The sequence below is a fragment of the Hermetia illucens genome, chromosome 4 (genome assembly GCF_905115235.1).
Source record: "Hermetia illucens chromosome 4, iHerIll2.2.curated.20191125, whole genome shotgun sequence".
Taxonomy (NCBI): Eukaryota; Metazoa; Arthropoda; class Insecta; order Diptera; family Stratiomyidae; genus Hermetia; species Hermetia illucens.
In genome coordinates, this window is record NC_051852.1 from 8,612,643 (window position 1) to 8,627,921 (window position 15,279).

The 15,279-nt window shown below is 42.8% G+C and overlaps 1 protein-coding gene across 1 annotated transcript in view; it reads right to left on the reverse strand.

Moving 5' to 3' along the window:
• The window catches only part of LOC119654175 (non-canonical poly(A) RNA polymerase protein Trf4-1-like), a 36,570-nt gene that overhangs the window by 2,273 nt on the left and 19,018 nt on the right, over positions 1-15,279 (reverse strand). The window contains exons 2-4 of the mRNA XM_038059360.1: positions 6,232-6,704; positions 1,123-1,272; positions 440-1,047 (exon numbers count right to left, since the gene is read on the reverse strand). Coding sequence (XP_037915288.1) covers positions 440-1,047; positions 1,123-1,272; positions 6,232-6,704 — 1,231 coding nt within the window. The remainder of the gene's footprint in view (positions 1-439; positions 1,048-1,122; positions 1,273-6,231; positions 6,705-15,279) is intronic.

Sequence of the window (15,279 nt, forward strand, 5' to 3'; positions counted from 1 at the left end):
AACACATAATGCCAAGGGAGTGAAAGCTTGGGACAATTGACATCACAAAGGGATCACAACGATCTTACGTATTAGTTTACATCAAGTTTTAAGCTAATCGTGTCCTAATCCAGTTAGAACGAAAGCACATAGTCGCCTCTCCCTGGCAATCACTTGATTCGATATTCTCAGAAAAATAATGCAACTAATTGTGGTTATACGAGCAAAGTATGCAAAGTGCGCAGCTCTCACAGGTCTCAATAGTGTGGCTAGCCTTTATGAAATGCTTGAATATTCATCCTCAAATCGGCATGACATGGACATGAATCTGGACATTCGAAAAGGGGGACAAAGCGCTGTTCTAAACACGACTAGTTAGCTAGTAGCGGACGAGGGTGACATTTCGGAAAATTCAATTGTGACAAACAAAAAGCTGTAATTTGAATTTTCTTCTACTCACCATACCAGTCTGCGCTTGTACAAAGTGTTGATTTTCTTCGCCAATCGATTGCAATTCATCAGAGTGCATAGTTTGCTGTAAACCACCCGCATAAGGAAACGGATGCATTCTTATATCCGTACCTGCTGTCAATGGCACGCCAGTTGGCGATATGTCCCGTGAATTCGCATGCTGATCTGGTTCACTGTCTGTACTCTCCTCTCCCGTACTCGACACACTGCCACGTCGTCGATAGTTATCGTTCGTCACCGAATGCCCGTGCAGACTCGACGAAACCGGCGCTAAAGGATGACACAGCTCGTAGTTGGCTTTGATCCACCGTCGATAGTCAATCACCTCGTCCGTCACCAGTATTATTCGACCCAATATTGAATTCTTTGAACAATCGTTGGCTGTCGTGTTTTGCGGCGAAACGGCCTGTGATAATGTAACGTAGGCGTATTCAAATGCATGCTTGACCTGAAGGGCACCATACGATGATCTGCCAATATCGTTGCCGGGAGTTAGAGGATCTTCAATGCAGAGCAGTGACGGTCTATGGCCGTCGATCATCTCACGCTGAAGTTCCTCTTTGGGTATATACCGGCCGCCATTTTTTACACTTATTCCTGAAATATATAATGGAACCATCAGAATTGATATTTTCACAAGCAAATATTTATGCGAGGAGGTTATCAACTTACCAGTCTTCATATAATTAAATTTTCTGCCGTAGAGTTCAAAGAATTCCAGCAGTAAGACACCTAGATTTGCCGTTTCATGGTCTATTTGACGTGGATGCAATTGCAGGAAACTTATACACATTAATATTAACGAATACGAAGAAATGCCGCCTGGAATGAAATGGAAAATGTGAAAATCTAGTAGAAAATTAAATCCTATATTTTGGCAATGATTTTATAACGCAGCAGAAATTGCATCTCCTTTGCTCCTATCAAATTAATCACGTTCCAATAGAGGTTGAAAGACTTTCTTCACTGTGAAGGCTAGTTGGGATGACGACGATCCCGTCTAGTAACTGAAACAGGGATTTGAAAGATGTGGATTTTCAACATCCAACAATGATAGATAAAATTTTACTAAATAGCATTTAAGGTCTTAGAGTCAAATGACATAACTGACGTCATACCTTGCGATGCCAATGGTGTTATGAATTATTTTGGCACGACCACCACAATCCACCAAATGATGAAATCGGAACGACTGATTTGATGATGATTGATTGTAAGCTAGCAACGGAATGGAAAGATACTCTGCACCAGCCACAAACTTCGTCGAGCAAAGAAGCGACTTTACAGACAAAAATCACCAGGTCTGCGAACTCGGCAAGTGCAGGGAATAATCGCACCACGCGCAGAAGTCCAGTGAAATGACTTACTTAATTCGCCATCTTTTTTTCCGACGAAAAGGTGTTACGCAGCTCGAAGTTTACAATCTTTTCTTATTGCCCCTTTTCCGAACTCGAATTCGATTTCGTCTCTCCTTTTTGGTGGCCAGTTGAGGATCTGTAGTTCGATCCGTTCTAGATAATAGTCTTATTCCTCCCGTTTTGATGTTAGAAATTTCCCGGCGGCTGTTAACAGTGGAACTCGTTGTAACCCCCATTACTTTATTTTTGATATTCTGAATAGTTATTATAAATGTTCCGCTAGGGTTTGTCCTACCGGAAACAAGCAGAGCACCATAAAAATTCCTACGTTGTTAGCCAGTACAACTTGCAGGACCTTTCAAACCGCCATGCAGGAGCGAGGCTAGTTTATTCAATGCAAGAACAGCGAAAGTACGGAAAATTTCCAGCCTATCGACCTTTTCTTTTATTCTGCCTCCCTAGCACCATCGAGTTGGTGATGTTAAAGTTGTTCTGAATTCCAAATTCTTTCAGAACGTCAGTTACTGTCCTTAGCTGTAACCCAGAATCAATCAATCATTTTCGATAGCCTTGGCTGCAAATCAACACTTAGTCATTGTCCGTTGGCCTTTTTTGCTAGCATTTTCGTTGACAAGTTTCAGTACGTCCTTAGTAAGAGATTCCCTGGACGATCTTTTTCCAGCCACTCGGGTATAATGCGAAGGTTTGCCTGACGGTTGTAGGATGGCAGGCATTGTTTTGCCTCGAGACAGTTTTTAGCCAAAGGCAAATGCTTACCAGTGGATGAGACTTTGGCGTCAGCGGGTGGTGCCAAGTGGAACGCAGGGACGAGAGTGCTGGGGCATGCTTTGTCCATTAAGAAGTTGGTCTCGATTGGATTGATTCCCAATTGAATAAGCGGAGAATCTAGGTCTAGATTTCAGGTTTCCCATCGATGAATTCAGAGCGAAAGACGGTTGCTGAAACTGGGGGCGCCTGGTAACCAAAGTTCACCGTTCGTACTTTGGCTTGAGATTTGATTGCTGCTGAGGACTTTCCATATTGAGGAATTAAATTATCTTCAAGGGAACTTGTTAGAATGCCTGGAGATGCAGCCAAGTACCATCTCCAACGAAGTAATCATCACCATCTACCAACCAAAATGAAAGATGTCTAATAATTTGCAATCGCTTATGCGGAAATTTGGTTCTCACAATCTGACCCCTGAACTGGAAAAGGACGAAATATTGAGGATGGCCGAATTCGGCACAAATCATTTAAGTGAAGTTCTACTGAAACATCCCCTAAACTACCAGAAACTGAAAAAGAATGAGTTCGAGGATGCTATCCACCATCATGGATTTCTCGCCCTTTATCACAGCACCCGAGTTCACAAGTGTTCGGTTCCAAACACAGCGTCACGTCGAAACTTGTGATTGGTTTGCGTATCGATACTCATGGTCGTCTTTTCTTCGTAGTTGGGAGAAGGATGTTGGCCAGTGGCAAGTATTAGGTCGAAAACAGAGGTATGCAGGGTGAGGCTGTGCTTGGCTGTCCCCAATACTTTATCTCCAGTCAATTTTCCAACCTCAAGCTGCGAAGATTGGATTGGCGCCGACTTCGTCTGGATTTTGTTTTCATATTCTCCCTTTGTAGCATTTGATTGGATAATAGGGATTGCAGCTAGGTTCTGGATCCGGCCGCGCCCAATGGCACATTCTCATTTCATTCACGGATTCCAGGCAAAGAATAGTGGATTCTCACGTTTTCTTTCTTTGCGTTTTGCTTATTTATCCTATTCTGCGGCAGTGAAGGACTCTTTCCATGATTCTTCTATTGAGCACATTTTGTAGATTTGCCATTAAAGAGTTTTGCAGGATATTTGGGGTTGGTTTCCGGAAAGGAATATCCTCAAAGATCTGTTAAAAAGTTTTAATTTTTTTATATTAAGTTGAACGTAGGCTCATTTTCTTCTATCTCTCTTGTTGAGCATAGGCTAATTTTGGATGCTCATTCCTATTATATCCTTTCAAAATAAGGTAAATTTTTTACTCTGGAATTTCGAAGTACAATTAAACTTTACCGCTCGCAGCATCAGGTAACCTGACCTGCCCTGGTTGTCTGGAATCGGTAACAGTGGATACTCCTCAGTCCACTTTTCTTACCACCACATTTTTGTATTGCGTGAACACTGTAAATGGTCCGCCTTCTAGGCAACATCGAAGTATTTGATTGCCATGTTCGCGGCTAATACCTCACAATCGTTCAGTTGCATTCAATTGCTTGGAAAAGAAGCTCAACGGCTGTCAGATTCCTCCACCATTTGGTGAAAGGCAGCAGCTGCTGCGATGTCTGAGGCATCGACGAAGACATCTGCATCTGGCTGAGTTAATGCCAGGAGTGTAGTTTCCGCCAGCTCCGTTTGGCTAGCTCAAATGCCTGGACGGCTTCTGTAGAGCATGCAATCAGGTGCGAGTCTTTGGTCTTCGGCCCAGACAAGTAAGCGTTGAGGATCGCTTGATGTTGTGCGGCTTTGGACAAGAAACGACGATAAAAATTTAACATGCCCAAAACTCTACACAGATCCTTGACTGGGGGCACGGGAGCACATGGACCTCATGGATCTTGTCAGCGGTGTTCGCTAACGTGATTCAGCTTTGCTGACTCACCTACCGACAGTCGCTTGATAAGGGTGCCCTTCAACTTTGCGTCAGAACACGACAAGCCCAATCGACTCCTCATCCAAGCTGACGAGCACGTGGCGTCAGTAGTGATGCCCGCGAGCGCGAACTGCGCCTCCAACCCTGCGGAACCAATCCTTCGGTTTACGCCGCCAAAACGGTGGCATTCGGACCGCCACTGCGGATATGGGGGGTCCCGAAGGAGCCTGCAGCGTTGAACGAAGAATCCATCGAGTCCCACAACGAGTAGAAACATACTAGAGCGGGAAATCCAACAGCACCACGATTGTAGCGGAACTCACCCTCAAAACGGAACCACTCGAGCCCCAATATCAAGAGGAGATCACGAGATGCGCAAAATGCCTCAGCCTGCTCAACTTTATACTGAAAAAACTTCTTAGACAAAAACTGGGTCGGTGCCTGCTTTCAACTTCGATTCCACGGGTGTATTAAATTTAGTGTTGGGGTTGTATTTCCTTTAGAACTGAAATTTCATAAACCTTGGTCGACTTAATTGATCTCAAAACGGTGTTTGTGGTCCTCGTTTTATTTCCAAGCTTGGTTTTCGTTGCAATCGCAACTAAGATTCTTCGCTGGACACGTAGACAAATCGGCAAGCTGTATCCAGTGACAGAGGGAAAAAGTTGAAAATGCTTCTTCAGCTTCGGACTTTCTTTTCAAAACGGAGAACTTGCACACTTAATACAATTGCAACGATCAGATGAACACTGTGCGCTTATTTGAGTGTGTAGCTCGAATCTCAAAATGGAAAGGTCTCCATCATTCGTAACCTCCATTAGACAGGCCATGTAGAGCGTATGCTTGGCGTATGCTTGGCGTCTGCTTGTATGCCAAGATAGAAGGAAAGCGACCACCAGGAACACTCCGAGGCAGATGGAAGCACTCAGTAGACAGCGAAACTGGGGGAGCTACCGCATCCAGAGCAGAATGAAGACAAAATCCTCGGGAGATCAAAGACCGTTATCGGAGAGGGTACCGACAAAGCTTCAAATGGGAATAAGATCGTAATAATCATCGCACCGCACAGGACGGCAACGACTAGATGTTTACCTTTCTTACTTTACTTATCGTATCAATTACAATTTACAGATTCCAAAAGTTTATTGACAGAAAACTGATAACTGATAATAAGGTGAAATAAAATTGATGCCTTATCCATACTATCGTTGTATTATCTCAACCACTTTGTCATCATAATTGACGGGCCTTTACTAATTGGACAACGAGCATTATTCGATTTCAAAAATGTCTTTCCGAATGTTAGAATGGCTTCTTAATAAAAAAAAAATGTCGTTTTGGTGCCGGAACAACATAAGGGATATCCAAAAGGAAGCTTTCAAACTCTGGAATTTTCAATGCTATACAATCGGTGATTTAGTAATTGTCATATGCCGGAGAATCTAATGCAAAAACGTGGTTTATATAAAGGCGCAAACCATGGCGTTTTGGGCCGTGAATAAAGCTCCCTATCCACTTCTTCAATTGAAGGAATACGATCAAAATATCAGCAAGAAATTCGTGATCCTTCTAAATCCAATGCCGCTTATTGAGCCAATAAAAAAGACCGTCAGTTTTGAAAATGACAGGAGAATCTTAAAAATGTGTCTGTTTCCATCTAGCCTCTCACTCAGGAGTTTGAGGGAGTTGTTTCATCTGGATTATGTAAAGGGAGTGATAACAATGAGCATAAATACAGCAATTTCTTCTGCATATCTTTTTTCATCAAAATCGATCTAACTTACCTGTAAAAACTTCATTGAGATCACGTTGTAATAAAAATTGCTTTAGGACTAGGACCAATTTCGATAGTACCGGGTACATTCGCTTATACTCCTTTATTAATTCAGCCGATCGTACTCCCGATTGCATATTAAATGATATATCGACTTTAACTTGTGTGGCACGATCTGTTAATTTGATAATTGGAACGGATGCTTTGTCAAGGACTCGCACCGTATTTGCGATTCCTCGCTCAATTAATTCAGTCTCAAGTGTACGAAGTGGAAGTTTCTCCCATAATCCGATTACAACCAAATCAATATCAGACGTTGGTAAGAATAAACCTGTGCGAAATGAACCGAATATTTCGACACGGGCATTTGGCCATAGCTTGTGAACAACATCTTCAATTCGTAGTACGACTTCGTTGCGTAGGGCATGTTCGGCTGGTGTTGGAAGGCTATATTGATAGAACTGTTCGATTTCTGTGTGTAATCTGAAAATAAAAATTAAAAAAATTATGTTAATGTTTCCTATAAGATCATTTATAAATTCATATGTTAAGTGGACTAAAAGAATAAGGCAGTTCCATTTGATATTTTGTCCTTTCATAGCTCAAAACCAACGTACTCATCATCTGCATATAAATCCCCGTTAATTCCGGATAACCTTCTACGAGACAGTCTAGGGCATTTTAGGCACGAAAGCAGTGGTTTCCAGCCTAGAATCCATGTGCTCCCTTGAAATAAGGGATCTGGATTACCTCACGAATATGAAAGAGATGGAAGAGGCGATTAAAAGGGATTGCCTGGATGTGAACAACCTTAAGCTGGGAGTTATGCCTGCCAACTCCTAAGGACAAAAATTGGCCACTGTTACTATCTCCGAGAAGACAGCGAGCCAAATTCTCCATTGCGGTCGAGTGGATTATTTGCAGAATAAGCCGAAGGACAGTTCCAACCCGCTGTTTTAAGTGCTGGTCATACGGACATATAGCAGGGGCTTGCAAGGGGCAAGACAGAAGCACTTTGTGTTACAAATGTGGCGAACCCGCTGTGTCCTTTGCAAGGGCCGCGGTCTGCAGAAAGAAAGAAGATATATTTGGCACTGCTGCGATCTGGGTGAGAGATACGATTAACTTGCGAGTGCGGGCCCACGGTCGAGGAGACGGCTTCGTTTGGGTTTGTTGTGCGGAAGTGATGCTTTTCGGCGTTTACCTCATACCGAACGAATCTATACAAGCCTATCGGAAGAGGCTCGCCGCCTTGGAAGACGAGATTTTAAACACGGAATTGAAAATTTTAGTCACAGGAGATTTTAACGATAGAGCCCTCAAATGGAATATGCCTCAACCAGAATTTCGAAGCATACAGATTCTAGAATTGGACTTATTGTTCTGAATATCAGTAGCACTCCGACATTCCGACGCTCTGGTTCCGAGGACACTATCCCTGAAGGCACCCGTCTGGCGATGTGAACAGAGCCATTGGGCCTCGGATATAACCTGGTTTACAAAAAACTCGGTGTTCATCGATCACCCTGTTCTATGGAAGCAGCGAAGGTGGAAGAAACCGTGTAGGCACTTTTTACTGTATACCTCATCCAAACTGACGCTGTCGATAAAGGCGTGAACACTGAGGAACGCCCACTCTTCACTGCAAAGGACGTAAAGGAGGCGGTCCTGTCTAGGAAATACAAAAAACACCAGGACCGTATGGTATTCCCAGAGAAATGTTGAAACTCGTACTAAATACTACTCGACGCATTCAATGCATATCTGCCAGCGGTTGTTTTTCCCTCCCGCTGGAACCTTGCGAGAATTATGCTGATAAGTACAAACGCGGCCTTGAGGCGCCTTCAGCGTACCGTTCGCTCAGTATGTTGGGCACACCGGGGAAGCTGCTTGAGAAGCTGATCAAGCCATGACTGACTGACGCAATACGTGCTGCGGGGAGCGATCCACAATTGATGCCATTGAGGAGGTGTTCCAAGCGGTAAAACTGGCTGAGGCACACAATCGCCACTGTCGGCGAGTGGTGCTCTTTGTGACCCTCGACGTAGGCCGAAATGAACTTGATGAAATGGTTCAGGAAAACGACAAAACCCGTTACTCTCATCCGGCCGCTTTCAGTTGCATATTCAACAGATCCTAGCGGTGAATTTTCCAAGAAAATGGATTCCATGTTTTTGCGGGGAAACAAAAAAAGGGGGAATGGTATTGCCAGAAGCGCCTACACTGACGGCAACGGTTACGTTGGTCCCTCGCTCACTTACGGTAAAAGAATTAAGTTTGGTCCCTTTCTGTGTGACCACTTTCTTGGGAGGGATCGGTACAGTTGAGCAGTCACTTTCGGCGATATTCCAGATTCGGTGTTCCGGAAATTGCATCTCCTCCAAATAGCTTTCAAATTAATGAAAAAGTCGGCCACCGATTCTCTGCAAAATCCTTTTTATCATTGCATACTGGCTGATTGTCACTTCCGCAAGCATATATTGGGATGGCGGCCCATGAAGGTGTAATACCAATCCGTGGTCGGTTTACCAGCTCCCGTCCATCGTTCCGACATCGCACACTTTCTTCCATATTCGTAAGCCAGGCTACGAATATCATTGATGGATAGACCATAATTCATTTTCGCTTATTTCACATCGTACAACACCAGTTCATTTTCCTCAGGCGAATTAAATATCTAAATCGGGAAAAATGACCAATTAAACATGGGCGGATCATACAAGAACGAAGAAAAAAAGAGATTTTAGTTTAAAATTAGGAAAACTACCGTGTTTCCCCAAGACTGGCAATTAATTTGAAAAAGAAAACTAAGCCCTTCGTCATCTGTAACGTTGGTAAAACTGCGCGTTAAACTTCTTTAAATGCCGTGATAAAGTGGAGGGAACCAACTCGAATCTTTCGCTAGCCGGACGGAGCGAAATCGGATAATCGCCTTTCACCAAACCGCGATCGTTATAGGGTTGCACCGATCGTGGAAAAATTGAGAGAGGGGCGTCTTCGATGGTATGGTCACGCAATTCGCGCTAACGAGAATTCACCTGTCAAGATTAGTTTTAACATTGAAGTCGTTGGTAAACGACCAAAAGACAGGCCGAAACAACGGTAGCTTGATACGCTGGATGGAGTTTTAAAAACCTCGAAATTACATTCAGATCAGGCATTTGATAGAGTCAAATGGTGAAACCGATCACGACTAGCAGACCCCGCTTGTGAACGGGACAAAGACTAAAGAAAAAGACCAAGCCTGCGTCTTACCCCATGTGTTTTCTATTAAAAACAAGGTACTGCCAACAGAAACAGTTGCCAGTATGTGGTTCTGTTAAATTTCGATGTACATACCAGATATCAACAGGGTTGTACATCACCCCACTTCACCCTACCGCCTCGAAGCTAGCTGAAATGGTGATCAGAGGAGTTATTCCGATCGCCCTCCATTCTGCCCAGCGGTGAGGTTGACTGTTACCTAACCCAGTTGCTTAGCGGACATGAGTATTTTCAATCTCACCTGTATACAATCGCTAAATCACGGTACAAGGGCGTGATGGATAATGCCTGCCACACCTTTTTCTTCTACTGAAGGTGGGAGCACCATCGCCTTTCGATGGAAGGTTACCTGGCGTCCTCGGATACCATTTTGAAGTCATGTTGCAGAGCGAGGACACGTGGAGCCGAGTGGCACGTTACACTCAAGGCATTCTTAATGTGAAAATGAGAGAGATGAATAGGAGAGATGCCTGAATTCACGGCGTTTTGCTCCTATACTGAATAGGTTTGGCCTGAGGTAATGTGTTAAATGGTCCCGAGTTAGAGTTCTAGACTCAACCCAGCCAAAGCCACCATAGTACCATTCACTAGGAAGGGTTAGCTTGATCACCTGGTAGCCATAAGATTACATGATTACAGAAAACGAGAAACAGAGGTCAAATATTTGGGAATTACGCTAGACCAAAAATTACTCTGGAAGACACATGTCGGAAAGCCACGAGGGCTCTGATGACTTTTAGGTCCATAGCAGGAAAAAAATGGGGTTGCAGCCCGAAGATACTACTTTGGATATATACTGCAATAGTAAGGCCAATGACTACCTATGGAGCGGTAATCTGGGCAGAAAAAACCAAACTCAACACACAAGCCAGGGAATTACATAAGCTCCAAAGACTGGCTTGCGTGTGTATCAGTGGAGCAATGAGGACATGCCCAACGGCATCCCTGGAGGTCCTTCTGGAATTAACTCCTCTCCATTTGCTGCCTAAATCGAAGGAAGATTGATATTCTTTCTAGGCGGTATCCCGAATTACCGGTACCAACAGGGTTTACTTCGATAAGAAGTTAACATGTTGGAGTAACCAGGCAAACTGGGAGAGCGTGGCTGCGAAATACGGCTTAAACCAGGAACTGATTACTTGGTACATTGACGGATCCCTCACAGCAGAGGGAGCGGGTGCCAGTGTGGTTGGTCCAAGGAAAATGTACTTCGGGCCAATGGGCAGGTATACTAGCATATTCCAGGCGGAAATATACGCCATAGACAAATGTGCCTCCTGCAAAGCAACTACAGGGGGCAGAACATAGCTATTCTCACCGATAGCCAAGCAGCGAACAAGGCACTTAGGTCCAACCAGGTGAACTGTAAACTGGTATGGGAATGCCTTGAGAGACTCAATACACTCGGCTCGTCCAACAAGGTCTGGATATTTTGGGTTCCAGGCCATGCTGGGGTGGAAAACAACGAGGCAGCGGACGAACTAGTCGCAACGGGGCAGTGGACGAACTAACCAAGGGAGCAGGGACGCTTTTACATGAGCCAGAACCCTTCTGTGCAATCGGAAACGGTTTCATGGCTATGACTCTAAAAAATTAAGAGGAACGGTTGAGGGAACTATACTGGCCGGGCCTACCAGGGATGCAAGGTGCTTATTGGGATTGCTTAAACATCATCCAAAAGAACCTCCGAATCATAGTGGGAATTCTCACTGGTCACTGTCGGCTGAACTATCACCTAGGGAAGCTAGGGATATCTACGGACACTGCCTGCAAGTTTTGTGGGGAGTGTGACGAAACCTCTATACACGTGTGCAAAGCAGGTCGAGGTATCTGGGAGAACACTTAATATCAGTTGCAAAGTTGAAAGATCTAGAAGTAGGGAACATACTAAAGTTCCTGGCGGTTATAGGCTTGCTTGGGATACTATGATCAATAGGTACACTACGCGGTGCGACTTTCCCTTAACAGAATATTAATAATAGTCCTAGACGCTTCAGGGTGTGTAGTCTATCTGAGTCAAGTCCGGCACTTTGTGCGTAAATGCATTTCACCTCCCTAATCAAAAAAAAAACTAGCAACGATGATAATTCTAAGCCAGCAAAAGGCAATGTGTGGCTCTTTTTCATTTTTCAAATAGCACTAGGCCTACATGGAATTATTCTGTTATTAAAAACTATTTTAGGCAATAACGAAATTTGTCGTCTCCATGACAGATCTTATCGAATGCCATGCACACAGAATACATAATCAATTTTCCAGCCTTAATCACGAAACAATAGAAATCCAGCATTTTTTTGTATGCTCAAATTACGCAAGTAATGCAATCTTCAAATGGTAATCGATAAAGAAGATTAGATAATCTTATTTTTTTCTTGTAAAATCAAAACATTGTCGGGCACTTGAAAATGTGTTTTCATGCGTTTAAAAATAGACTTCACTGAAAGCAATTTTCCTGAATATTTATTGCAAATGAAGCGTGTTTACCATCCGCAAAAATGAGATGATCTTCTCATTATTTCATCATAGATGTTTTCGTATCAATCGTAGGAAAAAACTGTTACTTTTTTAACATTAGGCTGTGATTAGACCTGTATGTCTGTATGCATGGAGTCAAGTAAATTATTAATACGACAAAAATGTGGTCAACATTTTAAAGGTAAACTGATGATATTAGAGGCACATTAAAAAGTTGATGACCCTGTGAGCAAATCACAAATGGTAATTATAGTATTAATGCGTTTGGGTATTATTTAGAAAATGGAATTCCAGCTTGCGTGTAGGATCCAATTGAGCTGTACCATGGATTGCACGAATAAGTATGTAAAACAGGCAACGAGTCTATCCAAATGAGAAGATAGGGAAGTGACTCCCAAAATTGGCAAGCCAAGTATTTAAGCTTTTTTTCATTGTCTACCGTTTATCAATCTTCCATGCCTACTGTCTACGTGAAACTTAGATGGTCATATTTCAAAATTGAGACGATCTTGTAATCAGAGATAGAATACGTTTAAAACTTGCAAAATCTCCATTAGCAAAATTCAAGGATATTTTTGACCAGCTCCCATGCTAATTTATGTAAATTTATTAGCGACATGCTAAAATCTTGAATTTTCGTCGGGTTTCCATACGGATTTTGAATGTATACGACCGAATTCCTCTACTTGAAAAAAATATTCATCGTTGCCACTCGATTGTATTCTTATCTCCAATTAGCATGTTGGCATCTTGGAAAGAAGAGAGAGAGTCCATTTTGTGAAGTTCACCGTTGTCGTTTTCGTACAAATCGTATAAATGCCTAATTCACTTTCATACACAGCTGGGTGGGTTTTTTTGCCCGACATTTAAGCTAGGTGGCAACGAAAAACGTAAAATGTGTCATGTGTAGATTAAACATTCACGTGATATGTGATTTTAGCAGAACCGGTTTATTAACGTCATTTTTGAGGGGCTTTATACATTGGTACGAAGCATCGTAGCCTCAGTACTGTTCTTTAATGAAAGATGATTCTTGAATAGCATCTTTGAAGCTTGGAGCAACAACCATTCCGTCAATGAATATTCGTCTTGCCATTCAAGAACCATCGAACCACAATTTTCTCAGAATGAACTCCAAACAATTCATTAAGTGCTGATTCGAACACGACAAGCATTCTAAATTTATATTTGTCGTGTTTCAATCAGTCGAAATTTCAAACAGACGAAATGTGAAGAAAACGCGATAAAGAATGAACCCGAAAAAATGATAACAGGAAGCCAAGCGAGTGAATGAAAATTGTTTGCAACAAGTTTATTTTTGTCACACACATTTGTCGTCGCTGGTTGGTAATTATCACGTAATATGAGCACGCAAAGTAAATGTATATGTAACCAGCAGATCTATTATCAACAGAATGTATGACGGAATATTTCACATTTTTTTGCCATTGATGGGAATAATTAGGAATTGTAAGGCCCAGAGAGTTGATAGGCATCGCAGAACAAGGAGCATTCCTACACCAATAACGAGCCCTAGATTTCAAAAAAATACAACCACCTTCGAAGGTAGCCGTCTAGCGATTACATCCCATAAATTGGAAACCTTGGACGCGATTTACTATCCACCTCGGTTAAGTCCTCCTCCATCTGTTCCGTAGCACTCCAGGATTCAATTCTTGAACTCAACATGATCGAGCTCTTACACCTTGCGAAATGAGATACAGTCACAATTGCATCAATCTTCATGCCTTTTCCTTCAATTCTCCCTTCTTCGCATGATCTGTATACTTTTCGGGGAATTTTCCGTTCAAACGTATCATTCTGTTTTCTCGACGCCTGTGTTAACATTCACGATCCTCATTGACGCAACAGCGCAAAGCGTGTTAGTATCTACTAGGTGCCGAACTAGGCACTCTCTTCTTATTATTGAGACTTACTGGTCTACCCATTCAACATTGAATCCGCCTATCGTGATGTGCTCCCTTAAATAGATAGTTGTTTGTTTCTGGGCCTCTTCCATATGTCAACCAATCTTAGTTTAGTCCTTGGGAAGTTTCAACTTGATTTTTTCATATGTTCAAGCTTAAGCTTTGTCAAGTGTCTATCGCTGGAATATTTTTGCCACTGTTGCTCCTTTTAATTAATCAATCCTAGAAATAAATTCACATCAATTTCTTTTAATCCATAGATTTGTAGATTAATCAGAACCACTAATGTTACCTCTCCACATCCTGAGGTATGCGATTTTTTTCATCAAACAAATAGTCAAAGCATAATTTTTTTTGCATCTCAAATAAGGGAGGGTGGATATCATTCGCCGCTGTGGGGCGTCGTCTTGATTCCTGAAACATCTAAGGCCGTGATTGTTTTGAAAAAGGCAGGATCTCACTGGGCCAGATCTTCAGAATCAGCTGATAATGTTTGCGAGGGATAGCATCTCGCTCACCCTACAATCAGAGATCTCTATAAGTTGAAATAATAAAAACTTGTTGTTTCTTTTTCGTTGGTGTGGGTATTTATTCTTGCAAATACCGATATTTCGGGAACCACTTGTTCCCTTCATCAGTGCAAACAAGTTTCCACCTAGTGTCCACGGCCTGGGCCTGATTAGAATCGGATAATCGCAAAGAAACTGTCTGAGGGTATCTTTCTTTTCTTCGTAACTTGGGCAATGTGAATGACAAGGTATGCAAGATCTGGCGGCATGGTCCATTATGGGTGAGTCCCTCGTGCAAAGCGCCATACTCACATACGCATTTATAAGCGCCTATCAAAAAGGACCCGCAATGGCGTCTTGTTAAAGGAGGACCAAATCCAAATAGATTCCAACCTTCACAGTCGCCAGCGAGGCGTCAACTGCATCCACCGAAGAACCTAACTACGTCTTGCCAGCCCATCGCCCTGCTCATTCCCTCTATGTTCCTATGACTAGGAACCCAGAGGGGGTGTGGAGGGTGTGCCGCCCAAACTGTTCAACGCGTCCATGTATTGCCGCACCAGCCTGCCAGATGTCTTTATACAAGTTCAAAGTGTTAATGACCACTCAGAATAACTATGATGAACTTGGTGCCCGGATCACGTACCTCTAATCGACTGGATCGCCAGTATGTACCCTGGTGAATCTCGGAAAATCAGTGTGGTCTCACAAAACAACAGGCTCAAAAAACTCATAATCCACATGATCGAATGAACGCGAAAGAAATGCACAAAACTTCCAATCCCGGGAAACTCAAATAGAAGATTATATCTATTTGGAGCCTCAGAAAATGATTTTATAAGGATCTTTCTGTAAGTACTTTTATAAACTATATACCAATGG